At 37.2% G+C, this 21,125-nt stretch overlaps 3 protein-coding genes across 5 annotated transcripts; all 3 read left to right on the top strand.

Annotated features, from left to right (window-relative positions):
• The first annotated feature begins 490 nt into the window (after nucleotides 1-490).
• LOC113332759 (protein transport protein SEC23-1-like) lies at nucleotides 491-5,015 on the top strand. Of its 2 annotated transcripts, none has more exons than XM_026579277.1 (6): nucleotides 491-686; nucleotides 1,240-1,757; nucleotides 1,964-3,784; nucleotides 4,018-4,134; nucleotides 4,261-4,332; nucleotides 4,491-5,015. In XM_026579277.1, the coding sequence occupies exons 2-6, from the start codon at nucleotides 1,284-1,286 to the stop codon at nucleotides 4,626-4,628; spliced, it is 2,622 nt and encodes an 873-aa protein (XP_026435062.1). In that variant the 5' UTR covers nucleotides 491-686; nucleotides 1,240-1,283; the 3' UTR covers nucleotides 4,629-5,015. The 2 variants fall into 2 exon arrangements, with proteins under 2 accessions (XP_026435062.1, XP_026435061.1); XM_026579276.1 differs by having other exon boundaries at nucleotides 1,233-1,757.
• Nucleotides 5,016-5,275: 260 nt separating this feature from the next.
• On the top strand, nucleotides 5,276-9,791 carry LOC113332635 (diaminopimelate epimerase, chloroplastic-like). 2 transcript variants are annotated; one of them, XR_003351629.1, is made up of 7 exons: nucleotides 5,276-5,449; nucleotides 5,596-5,663; nucleotides 7,334-7,513; nucleotides 7,876-7,934; nucleotides 8,242-8,354; nucleotides 8,449-8,528; nucleotides 9,695-9,791. XR_003351629.1 is itself a non-coding variant. In XM_026579156.1 (5 exons), exons 3-5 carry the CDS (start codon nucleotides 7,346-7,348, stop codon nucleotides 8,279-8,281), a joined length of 267 nt encoding a protein of 88 aa, XP_026434941.1. In that variant the 5' UTR covers nucleotides 5,276-5,449; nucleotides 5,596-5,663; nucleotides 7,334-7,345; the 3' UTR covers nucleotides 8,282-8,587. The 2 variants fall into 2 exon arrangements, 1 of the variants encoding a protein (XP_026434941.1); XM_026579156.1 differs by lacking the exon at nucleotides 9,695-9,791 and having other exon boundaries at nucleotides 8,242-8,587.
• Nucleotides 9,792-10,862: 1,071 nt separating this feature from the next.
• On the top strand, nucleotides 10,863-17,318 carry LOC113332977 (protein translocase subunit SecA, chloroplastic-like). The gene is made up of 20 exons (XM_026579462.1): nucleotides 10,863-11,409; nucleotides 11,622-11,694; nucleotides 11,845-12,051; nucleotides 12,163-12,266; nucleotides 12,419-12,598; nucleotides 12,885-13,103; nucleotides 13,237-13,350; nucleotides 13,455-13,568; nucleotides 13,763-13,930; nucleotides 14,133-14,308; nucleotides 14,546-14,612; nucleotides 14,708-14,854; nucleotides 15,009-15,104; nucleotides 15,183-15,251; nucleotides 15,372-15,473; nucleotides 15,557-15,808; nucleotides 15,914-15,981; nucleotides 16,114-16,231; nucleotides 16,446-16,685; nucleotides 16,832-17,318. Exons 1-20 carry the CDS (start codon nucleotides 10,999-11,001, stop codon nucleotides 16,955-16,957), a joined length of 3,051 nt encoding a protein of 1,016 aa, XP_026435247.1. The 5' UTR covers nucleotides 10,863-10,998; the 3' UTR covers nucleotides 16,958-17,318.
• Nucleotides 17,319-21,125: the final 3,807 nt, after the last annotated feature.

Below are 21,125 nucleotides of genomic sequence, written 5' to 3'. Positions count from 1 at the left end.
ATCAGAAACCTTTTCCTTGTGTTCTTGATTGGGTCAAGGGGTGCAAACCTTGAATCCAATTTCTCTATTGTAGGGCTTTTATTGTATCCTGAAGGCATTATTTCGCATACCTGTTGTAATCGAAAGAAATCTATTCGAGCCTTGAAAATCAAGTGTACAACAATTTCTCTCTGTTTAATTTAATTCATCCCCTATTTGAACCCATTTTCCAATAACCTGGTCGCGCGGATAACATTTTCTTTTGGAGAACTTCTTCTCAATCGGCCAAATGGTAAATTTATATTTACCACTTTGCAGGCTCCATAGTGGGTGCATAAATGGCCTATTTTTCATCTGCTGCATCCATAGGAACCGGCCTCAAGGGCTAAAGGTAAGAATTCGAACAAAATTTCTTTGGGTTGTTTATTACAAAAGGATTTGGGTTGCTTTATCAAATTCCTTTTAGGAAACAAAATCTATGATTGCTAATTTTTGATTTAGAAATCGGGACTGGGGGAGATCTACAACTGTAGAGAAAGAGACTTTGTAATAAGGAAAGAAAATTGAAGTCTTTCTTCAATTTCTCTTTCTCTCCCAGAATTATTCTGCTCATTTCCCCTTTTTTTATCTTTCAAGAGGGGAAATAGAGCTCAAGATATAAACACAAAATTGAAGCTTCCTTTTTATTTTCCCCGCCCCTCTCATAGGTATGTGATCTGAATCAATCTTTCTTTTATTTCTTTTACTTATTATACTGTTGATTTCAATTCCCAATTTCACCAAATCAAAATCAAAACTTGAATTTTTAACATCCTTTATTGAATTGTTTCTTGATTAGAGATCAACCCAAGTCTTTAAATTTGTATTGGGTTTAGATCGAATTTGAATTTTGAGATTAAACTGAAAGAAAAAAAAATCTTTTTTTTTTGTAAACCCTAATAACGTAGATAGCATGAATCTAGTTGAAGTTGAGATTTTTATTATGCCCCACCATGTGATTTTTAATTGTGAAAGAGAAAATGTGATTTCGTTTTGATTGACTCCTTATATCTAGTTTGGTTACTGTGATTAGAACTCAATGAAAGATTAGACTTTTGTTGGGCGGAAGAACTGAATTCAGTTTTTTTAGTAGGGTTTTAGCTTGTCAAAGTTTCTTACTGTTAGGGTGGACTAGTCCTATGTACTGATAAGATCATGCAATGGTTTTCATGTGAGAGTTAGAGGCACTGATGAAACTCAATTTTGATTTTTAGTGTACAGGTTCTTGAGGGATTTAAAGAAGGTTTGATTTGGTTTTTGTACTGATGGCTACTCCACCGCCAGCACCTCCTCCTACGCATACACATTCCCCTCCTCCCAATCCGAGTACACCCACACCTCGGCCTGAGAGAAGACCATCCCCTCTTGCCTTCTCCTCTCCCGTTCCCCCAAGATTTTCTCCACAAAGATCGCCGCATGACCCTTCCAGCTCAACCCAGACACCCCCTGCTATGCTGTCACCATCAGTGAATAATGCAAATTCACCTGCTTCTAAGTTTAGTACACCTCCTGGTCCTCCTGTTTTCTCGTCACCACTTCGGCCAGCAGCTGTGCCTTTTCGGACTTCTCCCGCATCTCCTCAGCCAGTTGCTTTCTCTTTACCTTCAATGCTGCCTACATCATCTTCTCCCCGTTATTCAAATGGTTCAGTTGGCTTGCAGCCTCAGACCTCTGCTGGTATAGAAGAGGAGTTTACGCATGTTGGAGAATCACCATATGTTCTATTTTCTGCTCATAAGGTATTCAACTAAAACTTTCGCTGTGGTTCTTATTACTTACCTAAGTTTTTGGCGATCTTGGATATGCCTGGTGTGTGTGTGTGTGTGGTATGCATTTGAGCTTCTTCTGTATCCTTGGTTGTTTTTCTTCCTTTTTGTTGCATGTTGAAGGATATTGTAGTATGTAACTGCAGTTACTTGCATGAATTAATTTTTCTGCTTCACAGGTTTTGAAACATAAAAAGCAAGCCAATGTGCCAAGTCTGGGATTTGGAGCATTAGTTTCTCCGGGAAGGGGTATCTCCTCAGGTCCTCAAGTAGTACAACGTGATCCACATCGATGCCAGAACTGTGGAGCGTATGCGAATATGTATTGTAAGATTTTAATTGGCTCAGGTCAGTGGCAGTGTGTTATTTGTGGGAAACTGAATGGAAGTGAAGGTGAATACATAGCTCCAAGCAAGGAGGACCTTCGTAATTGGCCGGAATTGTCCTCTCCGCTGGTCGATTTTGTTCAAACTGGAAACAAAAGACCTGGATATGTTCCAGTTTCGGATTCAAGAATGTCTGCACCCATTTTTCTTCTGATTGATGAATGCTTAGACGAAGCGCACCTACAACATTTGCAGAGCTCTTTGCATGCTTTTGTTGATTCCCTACCCCAAAGTTCGAGGATAGGAATTCTATCATATGGGAGGACAGTGTCAATTTACGACTTCTCTGAGGGATCTATGGCATCTGCAGATGTGCTTCCAGGTGAGAAATCACCGTCTCAGGAATCGTTGAAATCGTTGATTTATGGAACTGGCATATATTTGTCATCCATTCATGCTTCACTACCAGTTGCTCATACGATCTTCTCATCTATGAGGCCTTACAAACTGAAGTTGGCTGAAGCATCAAGAGACCGCTGTCTGGGTACAGCAGTTGAAGTTGCTCTAGCATTAATTCAAGGTCCAGCAGCAGAAGTTTCTCGAGGAATAGTTAAAAGGTCCGGAGGCAATTGCAGGATCATTGTATGTGCTGGTGGGCCCAATACTTATGGCCCTGGATCAGTCCCTCATTCATTCAGTCATCCGAATTATCCCTATATGGAGAAAACAGCAATTAAGTGGATGGAAGATCTGGGCCACCGGGCTCATCAGCATGACACTGTGGTTGATATCCTATGTGCCGGACAATGTCCTGTAAGAGTTCCTGTTTTGCAGCCGCTCGCAAAAGCTTCAGGGGGTGTTCTTATTCTCAATGATGATTTTGGTGAAGCTTTTGGTGTTAATTTGCAGAGAGCATCTTTGAGGGCTGCAGGATCCCATGGGTTATTGGAAATACGCGGTTCAGATGATATAGATATAACTCAAATTATAGGGCCTGGCGAAGAAGCACATTTAGATACTCACGAGACCTTCAAAAATGACACTTCTATTTGTATCCAAATGCCAAGTGTTGAGGAAACACAGAGCTTTGCACTTTCCATGGAAACTAAGCGGGATATAAAGAGTGAGTGTGTTTACTTTCAGTTTGTAGTTCGATATTCGAACATATACCAAGCTGAAATTTCAAGAGTGATTACTGTCAGACTGCCAACAGTGGGTAGTGTTTCAGCGTACCTTGAGAGTGTCCAAGATGAGGTAGCTTCCGTTCTTATTGCCAAAAGGACTTTGTTACAAGCTAAAACTTCCTCGGATGCAGTGGATATGCGGAAAATGGTAGATGAAAGAGTTAGAGATATTGCTCTGAAATTTGGAACCCTAGCACCAAATTCTAAACTTAATCGGTTCCCCAAGGAGCTTTCCTTGTTGCCAGAAAGCTTGTTCCACCTTAGAAGGGGCCCACTTCTAGGGGGTATTGTTGGTCATGAAGATGAAAGATCCGTTCTGAGGAGTTTGTTCCTTAATGCATCTTTTGATTTGTCCCTTTGTATGGTGGCACCGCGTTGTCTGATGCATCGCGATGGCGGTACTTTTGAGGAACTACCTGCATACGACCTTGCTATGCAGTCTGATGCAGCTGTGGTGCTTGACCATGGGACAGATGTCTTCATATGGTTGGTAAGTATCGCTGTTGTAGCTCACCGTCTGTTATATTTGAAAAGTTCGCGTATTAATTCTTTCAGGATGTGGTGAAGTATTCCTTGGTAAATATATAAGATTTTTGTCCTGTTATGTTCTTTCGTACAAGTGTTCTCTCTCCTTTTCTTCACTTTTGGGCTTCTCATCCTGCGACGCCAGTTACATATTACGTTCTTTTCCTGTCCAATTAAACTTTGTCTCTTGTTATTCAGGGTGCTGAACTTTCAGCTCAGGAAGGTAAAAGTGCAGCAGCTCTGGCAGCTTGCAGAACCTTGGCAGAGGAGCTCTCTGAATTTCGGTTTCCTGCTCCTCGAATCCTTGCATTCAAAGTTTGTTCTCTTTCCCCTACTTGTTTACATTATTGATCTATTTCTTGTTCAAATATTATTTTGTCATCTAGTTTAGTATGCAATGAAGGCAAACGGTATCTTATATGTGTTTGGATGTTGTAACAGGAGGGTAGCTCTCAGGCTCGTTACTTTGTTTCTCGACTAATACCAGCACACAAAGATCCTCCTTATGAGCAGGTAATGTAGACCCTTTAAAAAAAAAAAAAAGATTGCTCCTTATACTGTAATTCATGAAAACTAAGTAGATTTTGTTACAATTTGATTTTTTTTCTTTGGTAATTAAAATACATGTATGTATTGAGCTCTAGGAATTGATTGGGATTTTCATATTGCAGGAAGCAAGATTCCCGCAGCTTCGATCTTTGAATGTAGAACAGAGAGCCAAGCTGAAGAGTAGCTTCATTCACTTTGATGACCCTAGCTTATGCGAGTGGATGCGCAGCTTGAAATTGGCCCCCCCTGAACCAAGCTAATACAAGAAGTGAAAAATAGTTTCATTTGCGGCTACTTAATCTAAACAGGAGATAGAGAAATTGGTAGAGAATCCAAAGAATTGCATCCAAGATGCCATTGGAACTTATTACACCCAGGGTTCTACATTGTGTGAGTCAACTCCAATGTCTTCCTTTGAGATGGCAACCAAACTGTTCTCTCTCTCAACAGCAAGGCATAGGGAGGAAAGATTAGGAGTTTTTTTTCTTTCTTTTAAATATATACTGTAGCTTATCATTGTTAAGTTTTGTATTTTTTTTTCCTCCCCTTACATTTTGTTTTTCCATAATTTGTTTCTTTTTTCTTCTCATTTTGTAACGTATAACAGCAGATCAATAAGATTTCACCCCCTCCGATCATTGAACGCATTTGTTCTTTATACCGTGGATGATGATATACTTTTCTTTAATAACAGACTCTGATTCATTTTTCATTGTAGAAATTGACGTTTAATCCCATATTAGTTGGGTTTTAGACACTCTAGTCCAGCGTTTTCAGACCTAGTACTCGCTAGTCCAAATTTACAAAACCTGGAACAATTTAGTCCTTTTTTAGACAAGTTAGTCCAAATGGAAGCCGATTTAGAAAATGCGATTTTTCGTTATTTCTCTAGTTACCCTTTTGATGTTTCAGTATTCAATTCTTTTGGATCTTCAGATTTTCTTTTGGAGAGAGACAGAGCCAGAAGCGATTTAATATTGTTGTTCTTCAGCTGAGATTCTTACTTCGTGTCACCGTTTGATCTTTTTCGTTTTATGTTTATTTGATTGATTTCTTCATTTGTTCTTCTTCGATTTTCAAGGTTTGATTTGTTTATGGAAATCTCAAATTTAGTTTATTCAACTTCATTTATCCCTCGATCTTGTCCTGCATCAGTTATTCTTCCTTCCATTTACTGAAATTTCCGATTTTCCGTTTTGTTTAATGTCGTTGATATGTAAATCGCAGGAGTGAGTTTAGTTACAACTAACCGAAAGACATGAACGAAGAAGATCTGATTGCATCTGTTAAGAACCGTAAGTTACATACCTAATTTCAATTATTTTGTTAATTTTACCTTTCAATTGCTAATGTATGTGAATTTAGTCTCATCTCTCTATTTAGATCTATATTCTCTGTCTGAATCCGCTAAACCTCAATTTGAAATCTCTATAATCTTCACTCGGTTGTAAGCTTTTATGTTATTTTCAATCAAATCAAATAATAATGTTAGTACTTTGAAAGAACTGTAATCTCAGAGGCTATCTTATATAATGATTGAGCTTATCTCATATATGTAGTTTACACTGGTTAATATGTTGTATTTACAAACTTTTTTTTTTTATGTTTTACAGTCTGACTGTCTGAGCATCCTGAAACGAATTCCTTTGTATTGATTTTTTGAATTCATTTAAGGTTTAAGATGTGGATAGTAAAATGGGCAAACAGTTCCTATTTCTATAGGACTCGCATTATTTACAACATACCAAAATCACTCACCAAAGTGTAATTAGGACATTTACCACTTTTTTTTAGTTGCACAAAAAATGCAATTAAATCCACTCGTAACCTAGGCATGGGAAGTCAAAAGTGGCAATCATCCCAAAGACGTCTTCTCTACCCAAACATTTGCCATGATCTATAGTCACCATACACTCTTGCATGCCCACTATTTATATATCGATCAGTAGACATGATAGTATTATGCTAATTGACTCTAGATTCTTTGCTTGATGGTGTAGTCAAAAAACTTGCAAATTATACTGCATTCTGGAATATGATATATCTAAAAGTTCCTAACTTAGTTCTTGCTTTCTTGCGAGCAAGACCCCTAGCATTCCAATAACAATTTAGGTTTGGCATTTCAGCCTCCTTTTTTAGTATAGTCACTGTTGGCATTTCTAGCTTCCACTGTTGTATTATTCTCTTAGAAGATTATGTTTTATGTGATGGTCCAAAATTAATAAGGTATTTGAGATGTATCATGTATGTATGTTTTATGTGATGTATAAGTGTGCATATTAGTGCACCTGTAGTACAAGTGTACATATTGGCGCACCTGTTATATGGTGATTTAGAGGAGGATTTGAAGTGGTTTCAGCTTAGAAGAACAAAGAATGTTGTAGTTTTAGCATCTCGTATAATTGGGTTTGAATTTGTGTTGGATTTGCACTGAATTCTTGATCCGAGAATCAGTCATAAGAAGTTATTAAATGCCAAATTTGTTTCCGTGGGTATGTGCCATGAATTCAGGTGTCCGCATTGGACATACTGAGATGGGTTTCAGCGATTGGTAAGAACGGAAGAGCTGGGTACATATTTGTTTAGGAATCAGTGACGGTGGTAGCTTTAGGTTGCTGGTTTGTTACGGAATTTGTGGTTTATTCTAAGAGGAATGGAATTCCTCTGAAATTGAAGTTGGTAATAGTTAATCGATGAAGCTTTTTAATTTAAAGAGTGTGAATTAGCAATTCCATCTGATGTCAGGCATGCGATTCTCATAGGCGATGAATGACAATTACCTGCAATGGTTCATATTAATTTATGTTTCTTACCTTGAATGAGCTTTTAATAAGACTACTTGACTTGTTGTTTTATTCCTCATAGTTAGATCTCGGTACAAGTTGATTTCGATAGAACTCTCTTTGACAAATTAGTATTTACAACGAAATTGACCATTTCTTGTAAATAATCGCTGTGTTTGCAGGTTAAAGTTGATATGGGTCAACCTGTACTTAAAGCATTGGATGTACCTACCAAATTACCAGCCAACAAGGACCAAGCTGTGGTGAAGGCAGAACTTGAAATTGTTGGTGCAACCTGGAATGTGACATGTGTTAGCATGGGAAATCCTCATTGTGTTACTTTCTCCACAAGTGAATGCAAGGTACGCATTTTTGGAGGAAATTAGTAACACCAAATTTCATGCATCATGCCCTATGTTCCTTTACCATGTTACCGCTGATCTCCGAGAATGCTCCTTAGCACTCCGACCTTCTTTAATATATCAGTGCAACATCTCATAATAGTGTTTGAACATAATTTGCTGGTTGGCGACTTAAAGTTATCAGAGATTGGTCCGAAATTTTAGTATCATGAAGTATTTCCTGCTCGAACTAATACTGATTAGTTTATTCAGTTCCTTATTTATCACTGACAGCCTTTGATTCTCCATTTTTTATTAACACATGGTTTTCTTTTTAATTTGAAAAAGTTCATATGATTCTTTTTCTTCTTCTTCATTTTCAGAATTGTGCAAGTGTTATCTCGTTTCCACCTGAAAATGCGAGTCTGGGAGCGTGGTGCAAGTAAGTGATGCACTTAAAACTTTTTTATATGCTGGATTTACTTGAGCAAGGAAGTTCACTGTCAATTTTGAATCTGGGTTGCAACTTGCAACTCTATATTCTTAATTGTGTTTCACATATCTAGATGTCCAGAGTCCTTGTATAGGTTGCAGTATCCATTGTGTTGGATCCTATGGGATGATTTATTTAGTTGGACCCTAAGGGATTATTTATTTGGTCTTCTAAGCTTGCAGATAGAATCACTTGGGTAAACATGTATTTTTTTTTGTTTTTATTTTATGTGTATCTGAAATGAGTATTAATGTAGGAGCAACACTAGCATGTGGAAAGCACGGTGTACAAGTTAGTGCACCATGGAAAAAAATGAAGGGATAAGCTTATGTTTGCGTACAAATGAGGGCGTAAGCTTATGACGGCTAGGTTACAATAACACTTCCTTTCTCATTTTTTTTTTGGTTCCCAGGTTTCATTTGGTATTAACAATTTAACATTATTGATAGTTTGATTTTGCTAGAATGACTGATTATGGAGGTGAGTGGCCTAGTGCTCATGCAACTTTCTGGTACTATGAATAAGATAACAAACTTTATAAATGTAAGGTTTCATGTGGTCAGTGTTTCATTTTCTTTATAAAGTTTCGGGAAATTTCGTTTTGATGTTTTAACTATGTTAATGTCTTGTTCTTGGTTATCTCAATTTTAGGTTACTGAATTGTGTTGATATTAAATTGTTAATGTGTACATAGTTGTACACATGATTCTTAATGTGTACATAATTGTACACATGTTGATTTTTAATGTATACATAGTTGTACACCTATTAATCGTTAATGTGCACATAATTGTACACATGAGTATACATGTAAAAGTAGGTCTGTGTTTGGTTATGAATTATAGTTTCTCTGCATGCTTTGTGAGGGTGTACACATCGGTGCATCTTTGTATTTTCCATGAAAAACTAGGTTTGTGTGTGGTTATGAATGATCGGTTTGGTACATGTTTTGCAATGACGTACATATTGCTGCACCTATGTTCTTTCCATGAAAAATTAGGTTTGTGGGTGGTTATGAATGATTGGTTTTATGCATGTTTTGCAGGGGTGTACATATCGGTGCACCTGTGTAAATACCATGAAAAATACGTTTCCCATGTTTTACAGCGGCGTACGTATTGGCGCACCTTGTAATTCCCATGAAAAAATAGGTTTGTGTGTGGTTGTGAATGATCGGCTTTATGCATGTATTGAATCGGTATACATATTAGTGCACCTGTGTGATTCCCATGAAAAAGTAGGTTTGTGTGCGATTATGAATGATCGTTTTTCTGCATGTTTTGCAAGGGTGTATATATTGGTGCGCCAGTGAAATTCCCATAAAAAAATAGGTTTGTGTGTGGTTATGAATAATCAGTTTTATGCATGTTTTGTAGCGTTGTACACATTGGTGCAACAGTGTATTTTCCATGAAAAAATAGGTTTGTGTGTGGTTATGAAGGATCGATTTTAGGTATGTTTTCGCAGGGGTGAACATATTGGTGCACTAATGTAATTCTCATGAAAAATAGGTTTGTGTGGGATTATGAATGATCGATTTCATACATATTTCTTTGTAGATGTCCACAGAGTAGTGCATGTGAAAAAATGACTCCATAAGCTTAGGTAAATTTTATGCATGTTTATTTTCTTGTACACATTAGATCAGATAAAGAAAATTAAATTTTTAGAAAATGAAAATTATAGTCATATGAGTACTCTTTTTGCAGGTCTCGGAAAGAGCCTAAGTGGTGCTTAGGTGGACGATACGAGTTGTATGTGGTGCGCAAACTAGGGCTTTCAATGGGTACCCATTATCCGGAACCGGATCCGGTACACTTGGGTCCGGGTCCGGGTCCTAAAGTTGGACCCATTAGCAACTTAGGACCCGACGGGTAATTACCTGATTGGACCCGAATCTAAACGGTCCAAACGGGTAATACCCGTTGGGTACCCGCGGGTATCGGATACCCGTTTATTCATATTTTTATTCATGTTTTTGCTAGTTTTAGCTTTGATATTTTACTCGTTTTAAATTTTTCTCTTACATTTAATCTTTATTTAGTACATTAATAAGACATAATAATAAATTTTATAAAAGTTATTTAAACCCAAGCCAAAAAGAGACAAATATTAAGTTTTTGAGGTTTTTTTAATAGTTTTCTTAAGACCCAATGGGTACCCGGGACCGGCGGGTACCCGGATATTTAAACGGTCTGGTTCTGAGTCCACAAGTGTAGGAACCGGACCCGGAACCGTTAGGACCCGAATCCGACCTTTATAAGTAGGGTCCGGGTCTAGCGATACCCGGGAAGACCCGTGGACACCCCTAGTGCAAACTGGTGCACCTTGTCTTTGTATTTTCGTAGATGTGTACATGTTTGTACACCAGTGTAAACTAAGATTTTTCTTAAAAATGCGAATTATATAGTCATATGGGTACTCTTTTTGTAGCTCTCGGAAAGAGCTTTCCGAATATATAAAGTTTGTGAATTTTGGACAAACGGTTCAAAAAATAAATTATTTTTTCTAACTATTTTTAATTTATACTATATAAAATTTGCGACATCATCACGAGTCATTTTGGATTAAACTATAAATATTTGGACTAAATTGTAAATCAAGAAGGTTATATATATATATATATACTTTGGACTAAATTGTACCTAGTTAATTTGGGATGGACTAATCCGTATTTTTTGACGTGTTTTTGGACTAAACCGTTTTTTTTCCTTTTCCATTGCCAAAACCCTTAGACTTGTGGTCAGCGGTGGAGGTTAAGCTCAAACACAAAGTGAACCTTGATAAGGGGCACCACTTAATCATCCTTCCGTTAGCAAAACAAGGATGCCTTTTAGCAAACCTTTATAAGTATTAGTAGTCTTATCTTCTTTTGCTAATTTCCAGTCTCTTTTTCCCTCCACAAGACAGAGATCCCTAGAATGGGCGAGAGGAGCACTTAGAGAAATTTGATCTCCAACACGCGCAAAATTCTTCCATTTTGGCGACTGAACTACTGAATTTTGACCTAAAAATGGCGGCAAAACAATGTTTTACAGCAATTACAGCCCAAAATTCATCAGTCTCACCATTTACTTCAAAATTTCTTCTCTTCCAAAGCAATTATAGCCCTAAATTCGAAATCGGTACTTCTTTTTTCGGCGAGAAACCTCGTCAAGTACAAGAAATTGGGACGAAAAGTACTAAAATCGCAAGGAATGGGCGAGGAGTTCGAACAATGGCATCATTGAGTGGTCTATTCAGTGGAATTTTCAAAGGGACTGATACTGGAGAGAATACAAGGAAACAATACGCTTCAACTGTTAGTCTGATTAATGGTTTAGAATCAGAAATTTTTCAACTTACTGATCTGGAGTTGAGAGAGAGAACATCAAGTTTGAAGGAGAGAGCTCAACAAGGCCAGTCTTTGGATTCTCTCTTACCTGTAAGTAATCTCTATAGTTGTAGCATATGATGACAATTAGTCTTGTATCTATATTTGAAAACTGTTAGCGCCAGGACTCAAACTGGTACCTCAGTTATGACATCTTAGGATACAACATGACAGTCGTCCCTTGCCAACTGGTGGATATCATCAGTTTCTAGAACCATTACTTTGTATCAATCTATGTTAATACGTGAAATCTTAATCGACAGGAAGCATTTGCTGTTGTAAGAGAAGCATCGAAAAGGGTTTTGGGTCTTCGTCCATTCAATGTACAGCTTATAGGTTTGTTGTAGTTAGATGTTGTACATGATATTATTGTTTTGAATGTGGAGTACTGAGGGGTTGATGGGTTGTTACCACCACAGGAACCCGTGGTTTTGTCACGTTAAGCTCAATACCTTTTTCTTTTGTTTGTTTTTTTCTTTCTTGTAGGTGGAATGGTACTTCATAAAGGAGAAATAGCTGAAATGAGGACAGGAGAAGGAAAAACACTTGTTGCTATTTTACCAGCTTACTTAAATGCACTAAGTGGAAAGGGAGTTCATGTAGTTACTGTGAATGATTATCTGGCGCGACGTGATTGTGAGTGGGTTGGTCAAGTTCCTCGGTTTCTTGGAATGCAGGTTGGGTTAATACAACGTATGTCTCTTTCTTTTTATTGTGATATGTTTCTGCTTCTCTTTTTTTATGTTGACTTTTGGTTTGAGTTTCATTAGTAATGACCTTGCGGTGAATTGTTTATGTTGGCAGAAAATATGACAAGTGAACAGAGGAGAGAAAACTACTTATGTGACATTACATACGTCACCAACAGTGAACTTGGTTTTGATTTCTTGAGAGAGAATCTTGCCACGGAAAGTAAATTTTGCTTTACCTATTAGGCTCTGGATAAATGTTTTCTTCTTATTGTTGAAGTACTTAGATGATGTCAGTTGTTGTACATTAAGTTCTCTATGCATTTTCTGAACTTAATCTAACAAAATTTGTTCCTATTTGGTATTTACAGACTGTCGATGAGCTAGTAATGAGGAATTTCAATTTTTGTGTGATTGATGAGGTTGATTCCATTCTTATTGATGAAGCGAGAACTCCACTTATCATCTCCGGACCTGCAGAGAAACCGGGCGAGCAGTACTATAAAGCTGCAAAATTGGCTGGAGCCTTTGAACGAGATCTCCACTACACTGTAAGAGACGATTCATTTTAGCATTTTATATGTACATCTATACTATAATCTCATCAACCAGCCTCATGAGTGTAGGTGTTGGTTTTTCTGGAAGGCATTCACGTGCTGGTGGCTTCTTTCTTTCCTCACTTGATGAATTTGAATGAGGCTTTATACCTAACTGACCGATATCTTAGCACAAAGTAGTCATGTACTGGACCACCACTATGCATCGCTAAGTGAAAGTAGTAAAAAATATATAAAGGTGCATCAACTTTCTTTCTTCCTCTTTTGTGTTCATTTTCAGGTTGATGAGAAGCAGAAAAGTGTTCTCATCACAGAACAAGGCTATGAGGATGCTGAAGAAATCTTGGGTGTGAAAGATCTATATGATCCTCGGGAACAATGGGCATCATACGTTTTGAATGCAATCAAAGCAAAAGAACTCTTCCTTAGAGATGTAAACTACATTATCCGGGGCAAAGAGGTCCTTATTGTGGACGAGTTCACTGGTCGAGTCATGCAGGTTGGTTTTTATTCCAGTCCATTTCACCTTTTGGTCATTTACAGACCAGACATGTTTCACACTCGCTTTTTGCACCAAATTAGGAGTTTTGGGACTCCATGCATCTTGCTTGTTGTATAATATGTTATCGCAGGGAAGGAGATGGAGTGATGGACTACACCAGGCTGTTGAAGCAAAAGAGAACGTGCCCATTCAAAACGAAACTGTAACACTGGCATCAATCAGTTACCAGAATTTTTTTCTCCAGGTGAGGAACATCTTATCCATTATCCATTTGAGTATTTGTGTTGAATATCATCTGGTTTATGTTTTATCTTTACCTTCTATAGTATTGGTTTGTTGCTGATGCAGTTTCCCAAGCTTTGTGGAATGACTGGTACTGCAGCAACTGAAAGCACAGAATTTGAGAGTATATACAAACTTAAAGTCACAATTGTTCCTACGAACAAGGCCATGATAAGGAAGGTGTGTTTTAGAATTCTGCCTTCGTATGTTAAAAACCTCTGCTTACTCATAGAATGCTTAAAAGCGTTATGGCTAAATATATCAGACCGCTTATTCAATTGAATAAGAAAAAATTCTTCACTTGATTAAATAGCTAATATCAGTGTTTCATTTGTTAGACATAGTGTATAGCTTACTTTTCATCTCTATCTCAGGACGACTCAGATGTAGTGTTTAGGTCAACTACTGGAAAATGGCGGGCAGTTGTCGTAGAGATTTCTCGAATGTATAAAACAGGTCGTCCTGTGCTTGTTGGGACAACTAGTGTTGAACAGAGTGATTCACTGTCAAAGCAGTTGCAGGAAGCTGGAATTCCCCATGAGGTGTGGTCTAAGTAATCTAGAAATTCTTATCGTGGTATTAGACTATGAGTTTTCTTTCTGAACAATATTGTTACTAAGACTAATTTTCTTATGCACGATATTTCTGCTCGTGTGTACACACACCCACACACAAGCTAGTGCTTTACAAACCTCTTTGCACTTGAAGAAAAATAAATACCAACTGATATTATTTCATTTTAAGGTTCTCAATGCCAAACCAGAGAATGTAGAGAGGGAAGCAGAAATTGTAGGGCAAAGTGGTCGTCTTGGTGCGGTAACGATTGCCACAAACATGGCAGGTCGTGGAACAGATATAATTCTTGGAGGGAATTCAGAGTATATGGCAAGGCTAAAGCTACGTGAGATACTCATGCCAAGGTATTACCTAAATGAACAACTGCTAGATTTTTCCTTGAGATGATATGATGAATCAGATGAGTATTTACCTTACACACTATTGAGTGGTAGCTTGTGGGTCCCTTATGCCTGCTCTAGGTTAGATGTTAAATGTGATTCTCTCTTTGCCTGACCAATTTTAAATGTTTCAGTGAATCTCAGAGTATGCTATATGCCATATATAATTGTTCTTTATCTAAAATGCTGTGGTTCTTGTAGAGTTGTTAAGCCAGCAGAAGGAGCGTTCGTGTCTGTCAAGAAGCCTCCCCCAAAAAAGAACTGGAAGGTCAATCTCAGACAAGCTTTTATGTGCATCCTCTTGGACAGTGATCTTTAATGTCACGCATGCTGACTATCACAAATTATATTGTGGGACTTCAGGTGAATGAGAATTTATTCCCATGCAATCTATCAAAGCAGAAAATTACTGCAGCAGAGGAGGCTGTAGAGTTAGCTGTTCAAACATGGGGCCCAAGGTCGTTGACTGAGTTAGAAGCGGAGGAGCGGCTCTCGTATTCTTGTGAAAAGGTGACATTAAATTTATTGTCGTTTCTTTCACACTGAAGTTATAACAGCACAATTGGTGAATTTCACTATCTTTATATTTTGGTCCTTTTTCAGTCGAATGTCGTTCAGTTTATATAGTTGTCTGCACTGATATATTTAATTTTAATTATCGCAGGGGCCTATTCGTGATGAAGTGATAGCTAAGCTGCGGGGTGCCTTCAAAGATATCATTGAAGAATATAAAATCTATACTGAGGAGGAAAGAAAGAAGGTCTGATTTCTCTTTTAAATCTTGATTATCACGAGGAATTCTGGTATCTGGTCTCACCCACACTCTTCTATGTTGCAGGTTGTATTGGCTGGTGGACTTCATGTGGTAGGGACGGAGCGGCATGAATCTCGTCGAATTGACAATCAGGTTATACTCGTAATTCGGTTATCGATAATATGGATTATCTGGGTGTCTATTGTCTTCTTTTCTTCCTTTCACAATGTAACTTTTTATTATAGTGTAATTACACAATTCACATTTATACAGCTGCGTGGACGAAGTGGACGGCAGGGTGATCCTGGAAGTTCCCGTTTTTTCCTCAGTCTGGAGGATAACATCTTCCGAATATTTGGTGGCGACCGGATTCAGGTCTGTTTCTTGGAAACTGATTTCTGTTTGTATTTGAATGGGATAAAGCTCCCAATGAGTTCTTAATGTTGCAAATTCTGTAGGGTTTGATGAAAGCTTTCAGAGTTGAAGACTTGCCAATTGAGTCCCAAATGTTGACAAAAGCCCTAGATGAGGCTCAAAGAAAAGTGGAAAACTACTTCTTCGATATTAGGAAGCAGTTGTTTGAGTACGATGAGGTCCTTAACAGTCAAAGAGATCGTGTATATACAGAAAGAAGACGGGCTCTACAATCTGAAAACCTACAATCTCTTCTAATTGAATACGCTGAACTGACAATGGATGACATCTTAGAAGTAATTTCTTGACTACCTTTAACTATTTTCTGAAATCTGGATAACTTTTTATTTTGGATACGTGAATTCATATCTCATATACTTGATATGATTTGGCATGAACAGGCTAATATTGGGGCTGATACGCCCAAGGAGAGCTGGGATTTTGAAAAACTCATTGCCAAACTTCAACAGTAAGCGGACATCACTCTTGATTTTGTAACCTACTGTTGAGGTTTGAATGGTAGAATTAACATCATCAAATGATCGTGAAAACATCATAAACTATTATATGAGTGATTCAATCTTGACACATTCTGTTACAGATACTGCTATCTATTGAAAGATTTAACTCCAGAGTCATTAGCAAACAATGGTTCAAATTATGAGGAGTTACGGGCTTACCTTCGTTTGCTTGGTCGTGAAGCTTACTTAAAGAAAAGGGTTGGTGTTTCTCCGCTTCATAAAGTTAACGATGTTTCGTATAATTTCTGGTGACTAGTGTATGACAGGCGAGCTGTATTTTAGGAAATTGCGTAAAAATTTCAAAATAGGAAGATCTTACTTTACATATTTACCAAAGCTGTATGTGTTGAAGCTAACTACTTGAAACTAGTATAACCTGCTCGATTGTATGTTGGTTCTTGAATTTGTTCAGGATATAGTTGAGGAGGAATCAGCAGGGTTGATGATGGAAGCAGAGAGGTTCCTTATTTTGAGCAACATTGATCGGCTTTGGAAAGAACACTTGCAAGCAATCAAGTTTGTCCAACAAGCTGTGAGCTTAAGAGGATATGCACAACGGGACCCACTGATCGAGTACAAACTTGAAGGGTACAATCTCTTCTTGGAGATGATGGCTCAAATCAGAAGAAACGTAATATACGCGATATACCAGGTTCATCCATTTCTGAGCTAATACTGAAGTATTGATTAGGTTGTTGAGGTGTATGAAACCTGATGAATTGGGTTCTCTCGAGTCCTATGACTCCTACCACTCAAATACACTCTTTTAACATGTCTAACAAGATATTATTTCTGCAGTTCAAACCCGTGATGGTGAAGGACCCAAAACAAGAACAGAAAGAGAAAGCAAGCAAATTAACAACTAGTGGAAAGAGTAGCAAAAAGAATCCAAATCCAGTAGGTATTGCAGAGGGATCCTCCTAGTCGACCGATTTTAAAGGTTCCCCCATCCCCTCTAGGTGCTGAGGAGATCCTTCTACCCTTGCAATACAGGTTCTCAACGTACTTCTATAGAAATTGAAAGGCGGAAAAGTACAAAAATTGATATGCTCCAGTTTTTGTAGAAGAAAATTTTCTATGTCTGCAGATAGAATGTCGAAAAATGTAAAATGAGAAAATCCATTTGTTTGCCATGCCTCTAAAATGGAACAGACTTGCCTGTTGTATCATATTATACCACTGCATCTGAAAAGAAATGGATCATGGATATACATTGTAAAGAAAGCTCTCATTTACAAGCAGCACAACTATGGTTTCGCAGTCAATTACTATTTACTATTTATTATTTTCTGTTCGGTTGATTTTATTTTCCTTTGATATCAAGTGTTAACAGGTAAACTAAACCACAGTATATTAAGTGTTAACAAGTAAACTAAACCACAGTGTGTGACATGATTGTTTTGAATGTTTGACACTGTCACATGTGTTCAAACAATTGCCTCAATTTGAACATGAAATCTAGAGTCTAGACCCTCTTGTTATAGCGAATGCTGGCATTGCCAAGAACGGGATCATTATTCTCATCATGTTTTTGATGACAAGATGTGAGATATTTTTTTTAGTAGTCAATTCAAAACTTTGTTCTGAGTTTTATGTAGAGAAAATAAAACTGCACATAGCACTAAGTGGTCCACAGTAGGGCTCCTAAATCTTGAGAGCTAAAACCTCCTTAACTAGAAAAACCAAAAACATGTGAAACCTTGCACTCTCTTTGAAGACAAATGATATGTTTATGGTTTTAGAGTGACTATTAACGGTAATGAATACTGCTTAATCATCCTTGTAAAGTAACTTTTACATTAGTATAATGGTAGCTTTTGTATCACCCAATACATGTCTTCATGTGCGATAGAATACCTGCTGCTAACAGGGGTACCAGTTTACTTGGTGTATCATTCCAAAAATATAAGATGTTCTGTCTTATATAAAATTCTGTACGCCCCTATTAACAATCTTGACACCAATGCCACGCTCAGAACTAATTTGTGTTGGGAAATGATATTGGGTGGAGGAAGATACCGGCTAAGTTATTTATACACCGTCAAACTATCAGTATTGGTGTGCTAAGACAAGAAAGAAGAATCCTAAGATCCTGCAATTAGGGATGTGCATTCTCCAAGAGATTTATCTGACTAATCAGAAGTTAACTAATGTATGAGAAGATTTCAAATGTACTTATAAAAATCATTTCTCGAATTATAAAATTGATTTGTGCAGTTTTACAGTATATAAAAATACTTATTACTTGGACGCTTTTCACGTATAAGACCAACAGGTGAAGCCCTAGGATTGGATGCCGTCTCAACAACTGTACGTAAGCGACGTCGATAGTCGGCGAAAAATCGCAGATCATAGTCGGCAAATGATAACATTTTCTAATTGATCATCCATTTCTAATTTTTCTATAAAGAAATGGCTTATTTTTCATTTTTTTTTTTTTACTTCTTTTTTTGTGAAGGAGTAAAACCTTTATCACTTATTCATATTTCAAACTAACAATTGCAACATCAGTAGATTGGAAGCAATTAAAGGATAAGAATTGTGAGTTTCCCCTCCTGAGTAGAAGCAACTCAAAGTAGAAGGAGTGTTACAATTGTTTTTGTTTCCAAAAAGATAATAATAATGTGAATTAAGGTTTGAGAAGTATTTACTCTAAAGCTAACATCACTACTATAGATATGTACAAAACAAAAATATAATTACATGCCATTATTTGACAAGTAGACAAGATATTTAGTTGGTTACAGATAGAGTTTTGTTTACTACAAACAAACTAACAAGGTAAGGCCCCATTAGGAAAACAAAATAAAGAATGGAGTTGAACGAATGATGCATGTAGAGAATACACCAAACACAACAAATTTCATGTGTTCCTAATCAATAAGAGAATGTTGGTTAGAGTGGTGGGTCAATCTCCATATCAATTCTAAGTTATCTCTTTTTTGGAGTGGAGTTAAGAGTGTTTTAGCTCTTTTGTCTACATTTCATTTTTTCTACCATGCGGATTAAGTTTTTACCACATGCTTGGGATTTTACCATATGCAAAAGCTTCTTTTTGCAGGGTTATACACTTTGACTGTTGGGTAAAATGTACGGTGGGACATTACTTGGGGAGGTACCCGCAATCGTGATGGATCATAGTAAATATACAGACATCAAAATCCATCACATGCTCGGGGACCCATTCTGGTCAGTGATTTAATACTAGAAAAAGTACTTATTGGAAGGATTCCATCTGTTTCCGTGAGACGAAATGCACCGGATCAGAAAAGTCACGCATGCAATAGAACTTTTTTTTTTTTGTTTTTCTTTGTAAATAAAAACGAGGCCGGAGCCTAAATTATATTATCAGTAGTACCGGAAGGTGGAGTCCCCTAATATTAGATTGTCTTTGCTACTTTGGCTAATGTGCCCGTTGCTTCATTACAAATTCTGGGAAATAAACGAAACCCTAGAAGTTTTCACATTGTGTCCTTCTTTTGTTTGCTTCCTCCAAAATAGTTTTGTTGTTCCAAGAGATGACTACTATATTGCCATTAAGGCTTTTAATACTGAAATTGGTGATGCCTTTTTCTGCTGCCCACGGTGTTACCTGTGATATTTCAATTGCCTCTATTTCTTAAACATCTATAGAATCTGAAGGTCCTTCTCTTCCTTCTTCAAAGGAACCTGTATCATCTCGTAAAATTAGTGTAAAATTATAAGGTAGAGATTCTGAATTCCAACTTGCATCCACATTGATTTTTAGATTATGTCTAGCTGGAGCTTCCCATGGAAATTATCTCATTTTCTACAGTTTGAACTAGTATTTTTATTTTTCATTGCCCAGTAATTTACATGTCTTTGAATTTCGAGAGTTTATGGTTGAGGGTGTTGAAGAGATCCTTGAAAGGTTTTATTGCATCTTGTTTTATAAATGAACCTCATCTTGGTTGTAACTAGTTCTAAAAAATTATATCATTTGGTGATTGAAACCGATCCTTATAGATATCTTTCATTTTAGCAGTGTTACTGAAATTGACTTGCATAGGATTTGGACCTAATTCCCAAACCTCTTTAGGAGAAGAGCAATGTAAGAACAGATGTTCAACTATTTCCTCATGTTCACCACAAAAGGAACATTTAGGATTAATATCCTGAATTATTCCTTTTAGCTTGAGTTAGTGGGTAGAGCATTTTGTACACATTTCCACAAGAAGAGTTTAATTCTAGGAGATACATCTAATTTTCATAGAAATATCCAATAGGATTATGGGAGTGAATGTCATTTGATTATTTGCAGCGTAACCGAAATATGGCCTTAGAAATTTTTATTTTTTCTGGAAAAAAGGCAAGCTTCGATGATATTAATTACAATACTTCAGTGTAAATTCGGGATCAATTACATGACTGACTCGAAGAAATATGTCCTGCTCTCCTTGAAAACGCGGGGATATAACAACCACACCCAATATTTCGTTCGACAATATGTATGGACTAAACTCCAATATAATTCCGAGATCACCAACTTAAAAGCGAGACTCAATCAAGAAATATATCAAAGAGCTTTATCTCTTTCTCAATACAATTAGTAAATCAACTAGATAGAAATTTGTGAGAGTGATCAATATGAGAATAACTCGGATAGTACCAAAGACCAATGTCCGAGTGTCAATCAAGTTCTATCCAACAAACAAGGTCGAATTTATCAACTATGATTGAACTACGCACAACCTGTGATATTTCAATTATATAAAGAAAATATAATGCGGAAAAGAAATAACACAAACACCAAAAATTTTGTTAACGAGGAAACCGCAAATGCAGAAAAACCACGGGACCTAGTCCAGATTTGAACACCACATTGTATTAAGCCGCTACAGACTCTAGCCTACTGCAAGTTAACTTCGGACTGGAATGTAGTTGAGCCCTAACCAAGTCTCACATCGATTAAAGTAAAGTCGCGTTCCTTACGCCTCTTGAATCCCAGCAGGACTCTGCGCACGTGATTCCCTTAGCTGATCTCACCCACAAATAAGAGTTACTACCATCCAAAGTCGAAGACTTATAAACAAATCTGTCTCCCACAGATAAGTCTATTTTGGTTGTTGTT

The sequence above is a fragment of the Papaver somniferum genome, unplaced genomic scaffold (assembly GCF_003573695.1).
Source record: "Papaver somniferum cultivar HN1 unplaced genomic scaffold, ASM357369v1 unplaced-scaffold_132, whole genome shotgun sequence".
Lineage (NCBI taxonomy): Eukaryota > Viridiplantae > Streptophyta > Magnoliopsida > Ranunculales > Papaveraceae > Papaver > Papaver somniferum.
The sequence above is the reverse complement of the archived record's forward strand: the minus strand, read 5'-3'. Positions and strand labels throughout refer to the sequence as shown.